Source organism: Lactuca serriola, chromosome 6, assembly GCF_051521515.1.
Source record: "Lactuca serriola cultivar US96UC23 chromosome 6, Lser_US96UC23_V15, whole genome shotgun sequence".
In the NCBI taxonomy this organism is placed as follows: domain Eukaryota; kingdom Viridiplantae; phylum Streptophyta; class Magnoliopsida; order Asterales; family Asteraceae; genus Lactuca; species Lactuca serriola.
Window position 1 is genome coordinate 33,769,324 of NC_136413.1, and position 8,110 is coordinate 33,777,433.

General features: G+C 33.3%; 1 protein-coding gene across 2 annotated transcripts; it reads right to left on the minus strand.

Moving 5' to 3' along the window:
* Positions 1–621: 621 nt before the first annotated feature.
* Positions 622–7,890, minus strand: LOC145057799 (V-type proton ATPase subunit a1-like). Of its 2 annotated transcripts, none has more exons than XM_079005698.1 (18): positions 7,489–7,890; positions 6,330–6,374; positions 6,107–6,229; positions 5,839–5,946; positions 5,084–5,194; positions 4,825–4,998; positions 4,604–4,741; positions 4,371–4,478; positions 4,151–4,258; positions 3,873–4,021; positions 3,495–3,648; positions 3,243–3,403; positions 2,935–3,141; positions 2,671–2,854; positions 2,479–2,562; positions 2,175–2,371; positions 2,038–2,097; positions 622–1,181 (listed from the first exon to the last, which is right to left on the minus strand). In XM_079005698.1, exons 1-18 carry the CDS (start codon positions 7,627–7,629, stop codon positions 974–976), a joined length of 2,460 nt encoding a protein of 819 aa, XP_078861824.1. In that variant the 5' UTR covers positions 7,630–7,890; the 3' UTR covers positions 622–973. The 2 variants fall into 2 exon arrangements, with proteins under 2 accessions (XP_078861824.1, XP_078861825.1); XM_079005699.1 differs by having other exon boundaries at positions 7,458–7,588.
* Positions 7,891–8,110: the final 220 nt, after the last annotated feature.

The window sequence follows — 8,110 nt, forward strand, 5'->3', positions numbered from 1 at the left end:
ATCTTCAACACACTAAGTGGATATTTCAATCTCATGTGGAAATCTCTATATGCAAATTGTTGATATTTGGCATAAAGTTCATCATTCAAGCATCAAGCCTAAAGTTTCGTTATAGATGTTTTTGGTATTTTGACCTTTAATATAAATAATACTACAAGTTCGACAATCATATACATTAAAGTCATTAGAACTAGAAATGTTTAGAGTATTAATAACTTGGTATTTCATTAAAATATTAGACATGCACCAACACACATGTTAAAAAAAGTATAAACATTGAGAGACTTTTCCTTTTTTTTCGTATTAAGTTATGAACAAGTAAAATGACAAATAAATAATTATATTTTACTTTTAAAAATATTAATATTATTAATATTCATCAATTTTAACATGTGGTTGTAATGAAAAAGGAAGAAATACAATAAAGAGTTAGGAGTCTTCATATATTAAGCCGATTTTTTTGGGTTTAATTCAGTAAATCATATTGTCCAAAATAGTCAAAAAAAGAAACAACCATATATATAGTTGTCCAGATTAAGTGCTTACTCATTAAGTCAGAAAGAACAATTCATAAGACTAAGAGTAGTAATTTGTGTAAATTTTGTTTATTATACTACTGAGTAAACAACATAACAGAAAATGTATAGATTGAAAATCTACAGAATATGCGAATCTGATAATGATATAACATCCCCTCTTTACAGCACCTACATTGTAATATAAACCATATTTGTGCAAGCAGGGTTTCTACAATGCTATGTTAACTGAAAAGCTGCACATGGGTAAAATAAAAAGTAAAAATAAAAACATATCTAACTACCCAAAAATTCTGTGTTTTAAGGTTGTTGTTACCCTTTTTACGCCTCTGTGGGTGGGTGGGTGGGTAAAAAAAAAAAGACTCTGATTTTGGGAAAACGTGTACTTGTTCCCCAGAAAAGGTGAGGAGAAAACTGTCATTTTACTAGGACTAGAACTAATCTTCATCATCAGCTAATACAGCAGCAAATGAGAAAGGTTTGAATTTATAACCATCGCCTTGATAGAACTTGTTTTGAAATTCCACCCAGTGTAGCCTCAATGCATGAAGGAAAGCACTTAGTGTCTCCATCATTAACAGTATAAATGCAGTTGCAAAAGCAAACACCGCTAGCCCCACCATTCGGATTAAAAAATTATCATACCTAAAAATTCACATTTAGTTGATTCTTAATCAATGACTAAATTCATAATTTTGGTCCTTGGGTATAGCTGACTTTTGCAATTTTGGTCCTCATTTGAGGTTCTTGTAACATTTTTAGTCCATGTTCCAGTATAATGATTATTTTAAGTCCTCGGGTATGTCTATTTTTGCAACTTTGGTCCAAAAATAGTCATTTCACTTGGAACGAGGGCCAAAAACGCTACGAAAACCTCAAATAAGGACCAACTTTGTAACACCAAAATTGAAAATTTCAGTTAAACTCAAGGGACCAAAAATGTAATTTACTCATTCCAGAGCAAATTACATTTTTGGGTCCCTGGTTGTATCTGTATTTGCAATTTTTGGTCCCAAAAAGTTTTCACTTGCAATCTTGGTCCTTATTTGAGGTTTTTATAACATTTTTGGTCCTGGAGTATAACTGATTTTTGCAATTTGGTGCAAAAAAGTCATTTTATTTAGTACAAGGACCAAAAATGTAAAAAACCGGCTATATTCACTATTCAGGGACCAGAAATATAATTACATATTTGGTCCCTGGGTATAGCTAATTTGGCAATTTTGCTCGAAAAGAAACTTCTCTTGCAATTTTGGTCCTTGTAATATTTTTGGTCCATGCTTTAATTTAAGTAAAACAACTATTATAGTCCTCTCTGATTTCTTGCAAATTTGGTCCAAAAAATATAGTCAATTTACTTTGAACAGGAACAAAAATGTTACAAAGAAGGACCAAAATTTGCAAGAGAAACTTTGTAGGACGAAGACTGAAAAAAAATCAGGGAGCAAAAATGTAATTTACTCAAAATTTTCAAAAAGGGTTCTAGAAAGAATGGGCTTACCCCCAAGCAAGGAGAAGAACTTTCTCATAGAATACAGTGGATAATTCTGAGTGAGCTAAGCTGTAATGAAAAAAAAAAACATAAAGTATAAGCTAAAACACAGTAAAGAATAAATAAAGTTATAATAAGTGTTGTACCTTAAAGCCCATAATCGAAGGTATGAAGCAGTATTGGAAACAGAACCAAGTACAAATTCAATGGAATGTATCATTTGATGTACAAAAACTTCGCTAAAATTGAATTCCTCTTCGTGGCGTTGTCTTGCAGAACCAGGTTCGGAATCGGTGTCTCCCTCGGACGATCTAAGAATCCCGTATGCACGACCTTGGAATCGCTAAAATACAAAATAAATTACAAAACAAGGATATGGAAATGGAAATGGAAATGGAAATAGAAATAATATTTGAAGTTTTAAACAAGTGTATTGGGTTTGGGTAGTACCTCAGCATGAAGTCTCTTTAAAATGAAAGGTTTGGGGAAAAGCATCCATGGAACAGCAACAAGAGCTGAAAACAACAATAGGATCTGCAAAATGAATGGAATTTAATCATAAAAATCAAACCAAACACAACCTTATTATATTCTACAGAATCAAAGATAGAGAGATTGAGAGAAACAATAAATAGATGATACCTGAAGAGGCCTTTGTCCCCAAAACAACTCATTTTCACCAAGATCATCAAAGGGACTCAAGAACATATAAATCATGACATGATAAAGATCCGCTTGAGAACCCGTGCACCATTTTATGATAATCAGAAGTGAAAGATACCCAAAAAGGCTGTTTAAAAATATCATCTGTGGGATAAACTGGTACCTGAAAATAATAAGGTCCACAAATTAATTCATCTATAAACATTTTAAGTAAAATATAAGTACGAAACATACTGTATATACCTTATATCCAATGAATTGTTGAAGAAAATCGAATTGAAGTAACTCAACATGATTCCAAGATTCATCTGAGCAATTCCAAGCAAAATAGACATTTTCATTTTGAGGGAGTTTAAAAAGGGTAACTCTGAACGACTCCCACGCCAGCTAGGATCCACACCAAATGGATATGCATCACGATATTTGATTAAACCAACTGTATATGCATCACTGTTGATAGAAAGTGGAAATAGAAAATAGTAGTTTAGTGCCAGCTGGCAAAAAAAAAAAAAAAAAAAAATTTTGTAAAGAAAATGAGATAATAAATATACCTGCATGAGGGGTCACGGCATCTATATGCGGATGCACCAAATATATGATAAGGAACAGAAAAGAATTCGTTGTAAATTAGACCACAGTAGATGGAAAAAATTGACATTAAAAGAAGTACATAACGTCCACCAAATAACATCTCCATGAAGCTCCCAAGTTTCTGCCAGAAATATATATAATGTTAATAAGAGTAATGTGAATTTATTTATAAAAATAAAATTAGGATTTTCTTTTTAGAGATTGTGTTGCACCTGAGTACTAAGCTTTCCTTCACGTGCTATGAGAAATAATGCACCTATCAATAAGCATATTCCATGTCCCCAATCCCCAAACATGACAGCAAAAAGAAATGGAAAAGTAATTACAGTATAAACTGCTGGATTTGCTTCTTGGTATTTAGCAACACTGCAATCAATAGAATTTGGATATCATTAACTCAAATAATACTATTGTAATTAAAAAATGTTGGTTTGTAGGAATGGAATGAACCATTCCATTTCTTTTTCCAATTCCCTCGTGCCAAACACTATCATAATGTTCTAATTCACATAAAGAATGGATGTGAAGTCCAACATGAGTATTCTACGAGCATTTTCCTAGAAAGGAAATATGATTTATAAAAAACTTACCCATAGGCATCAACAATTTCTTGATATGCATTTGTAAAACTGTTAGTTCTGAAATATGTTGGAGGTGACTCCACAGCATCCATCACATGAAATATGATGCCCACTTGTGAGCTGCTATCAAATGTTGCACGTTGCAGTGCCTCCTGAATCTAAAACAATGCAACAAAATGGAAGCATTAAATAAGTTTGAAAAAAGAAAATCCAATATATATCTTCTAAATAGTTATCATTCATAATTCATACATGCTCAAGTAATAAACTTAAAGCAAAGTAAGTACCTGGGGTTTAGCAAATATCGGGCACCATCCCTCTCCAACTAGACACTTTTTTGTAACATCAAAGTTTAACATATTCAAAGTATCAAACACAGCTTTCTCTCTTTTAACCTACAATGTTATCACATAAAATATACAACACAATATTTAGAAAAACAGAAATAACATCACTCTCAATGTATGAAAATTTTAATACATGAAGCCACAAATAAGCACACCTTACCATGTTCATCCATACTATTAAGCGAAACCCAATGGAATGAAGAGCAGCATTCCTGTGTCGAATTCCAACATCCAAAGTGGTTTCCAACTCAGAAAGCCTTGATAGAACCTGTAATAGGATAAGTTGAGAAAACAATTTTGAACTCCTTTAAAGAATATTAAAAAACAAATGAAATTACTTAAACTAAGGTAATATACTAATAGTCTAATACCCATTTTGATTTGAAGACACACCTCTTGGGTTATTTGAGTCTGTTTTGTTGTGTCCTCTGGAACAGGGTAGCAACTTGCACCAAATGCTTCACAGATTTTAAGTATTTTTGTCTTTGCCTGCTCTCCGGAAAAGAAAACTACAAATACAGTTTTTTCAACCTGCAAAGAAGCTTATAAAGTAAATTCAAAAATATATAATAATAATAATAATGAATGTAAATTATGAGGGCATCTGAACAAACCATTTCAGATGTTACAGGATCCATGATGAGGTCATCTGCAGTTGCTTGATTGAAAAGTAAATTTCCCCTTGTTGCACGAAACAACATTCTCTCGAATAATAATACCTTGGATTTGGGGATAATGCCACTTATAAATCTAAGACCTGACAAGTTTGAGGGTCCTGATTGTGTTGCCTGTGTGAAATTTTACAAGTTTTTTAGTTTTTTTAAAATATAAAAAGGGAGTGATAAAAAAAGGAAAAACATGTGAGGTTTTTACCTGTTCAAGTAATGAGACTGAATCTGGATAGTCACTGGCATACACATTTTCTTCTAGTTCTCTGCCATCTGCAGTCTCATAACTTTTACCTGAGAGAAGGAAATCTCCTGCCTGAAGAAATCATGATGGTATTCAGAATTATGATTTTAGGATATGCTAAATATTCTACTAATCAGAAATCTAAAACAGAAAAATTGAGTTAGTTACAAGAATAGTCCCTGTGCTTTCTGAATTTTACCATATTTAGTCCAAAACTGAAACCTTTTTCAACTTGGGTCCTTATTTCAAGGTTTCATATCGATTTTGGTACCTAGGACTTTCTCTTTTTGGTCCTTATTTCAAGGTTCCATGGACCAAAATCGATATGAAACCTAAAAATAAGGACCAAAACTGGAAAAAGAATCAATTTTGGACTACACACGGAAAAATTCAGAAAGCTCAGAGACCATTTTTGTAATTTACTCTCGAAAAATAATTACAAATTAAAAATGTTGACCAAGTGTGAATAATTATGTTGATGAGCATGATGGCCACATGTACTAGATACCATTTACCACAATGTAGGAAGCTTTTATAAACTTCAAATAGTCAAAAAAGAACGTAAAAGGGATACTTTATAAGATGTACCTTTATTCCACATCTAACAACAAATGAGATTAAGATGAGATGAAACAAGAACAAACGCATACTATAGCCATTTATATGACATTTTCTATCACAAAAAAGTGAGAAACAAACATTTATGTGCAACGCACCTTCTGCAGCACCATTTTGAACTCCAGCAGCTCATTATATGTCTGTTGTAGTTTCTCACTGTTGGCATTCATCTCAATAAGTTCATGTTCATGCTCGGCAAGTTGTATCTGTGATAAAAAATGAAAATATAATAATAAGTTCATGTTTATACTAAAAACATGCAATGGCTGCTTATCCTGAAAACCAGGCTAGATAAGAGTTTTTTTTTGTTTTTGTCTTTTTTTAGTTGGTGACTGGTGGTGAGTTTGACAAGGGTTAAGTACAGACCTCCAATGCCTCCAAGTCCACATCTGGTTGCATTGTTGGAAGAGCAGAAGATAGCAAACCAGCCTTGTGTATCTGATCTTTAAAGAAGCGAAGCTTTCTTGACATCTCAGCACATCTTTTTACCTAAAAATCATAGCCAGCAGATACAAAAGCAAACAGAAGATGATATAAATATCACTTGATTAATGAATGATATGAGCTATGAATATGATATAACAATTACCTGATTAACAAATGTTCTTTGAAATGGGCTTTTATCTTCATTTAACTATCAATAAGAATCAAAAGCAGTAGATTAGCAACTTGCATGAAGTGTGAAAGAAAAAGAAACTAAACAAATAAAAGGACATTGATATTTGGATGTACTTTGATCTCAAGGACTTAATAAAACAAGACTTGTAAAGCCCAAGACCAAATATACAGAATTAGATGAAAAGTGAAAGAACACACTAACATTTAACAGTTACAATGAGCTTCACACAACTCCATTTCACAAGCAATAGCCATTATCTCGACATTCTTAACCCACTCTTAGGGATTATTTAGACAATTTGTATTCAAAGAGTTAAAGACACAGGACATCACCACCAACTGACATAAAGAACTTGTTTCACTAATTATGTCTTCTGCCACCCATTGTAAGCATTTCAAAGGGCATCTACATCATTAGGATGTACAGAAGGGGGGAAAAATCTTCTGCTTTAACAATAGTCTATGTGCAATCCACAACACTCTAGCTCATCCCTCTATATCATAACAATAGTCTCACACATTTTGTTACTATATGCTTAAACTAATGGAAAAGGGGATGGGATTTTAAACCTTCTAGGAGACTAGGACACCATGAGTCTATAACATATGATAATCCCCACATGCTTGCCCTACCAGTAAGGAGATGAGAATCCATAAATAAGGTCACCATGCTTGCCCTTGCTCTTGGACATTGTGATTTACCTATCATGGCGGTTTTGAGGCTAGTTGTTAGAGCGGGCAGGGGTGCATTTCCCTTTTTACAACCTATTACAAGGTTGGACCTGTGATGCCAAATTACCTTCAACATGCAAGTTCATAGGACCACTAGTGTAAATTTTAATAGCTACAACTAGATTAATGTTCGAGTTACATTCATTCTTAGGTTTACACCAAATTAGCATTCGGCAACAACTAGATTTGAAACTTTAACTTGGATGGAGCATTAACTATACAAAATAACTAACTACTACTATGAATGGGAATGGATAACCAAATCTTCGAAGGATTCTCTATAATAACCAAGATCAAAACCAAAAATACGGATATCAGCAATTCAGGGACCATGAACATAAATGCAAACATACAAATATTCACATACGTATATAAATAAAGTTGGATCGAAAGCATACGTCACGGAACTGGAGTAAACCGAGTTCGCCAAGATAGGATATGGCGCGGTGAGCGGATTCAACCGGAATGATTAACTGGACGAACGTCATCTTCTCCGAGCGCATCAGATCCATCTCCGGTAAATTCTTAAACAATTCCATGGTTATTCCTTCCTACTACTAAAACTTTAAATCTAGCGATTGATGAATGCTAAATTTGAGATATGTAGGGCTAGATCTTCAGATCTGGCCTCTGTAAATTCATGCCGCGTGGTCTCTCTCTCTCTCTCTCTCGATCCAAAAATGAATCTGATACGGGAGAGTTTTATTAGTGTACAATTATATGATACTTTTAGTGTTTTGGGGCAGATGTCAACTGCCTTTGGACACTCGAAGTTGCCCCTCTAATTCCTTTATGCGCCTAAAAGTTGATTGTAGATCCGGCAAAGAAACGGTTTACTTTGCCACAAGAATGATCTTACTTACCATTAAACGATAATGTCTATTTTGGTATTATTTTTCTTAAAAATCTTTTTTTTTAACGTTTAAATTATTCCTAAATTCATTTACGGGATTTGAACATTCAATCTCAAAGAAAAAAAAAAAACCAACACCAGATACAGCTGGGTTCATTAAACGATAA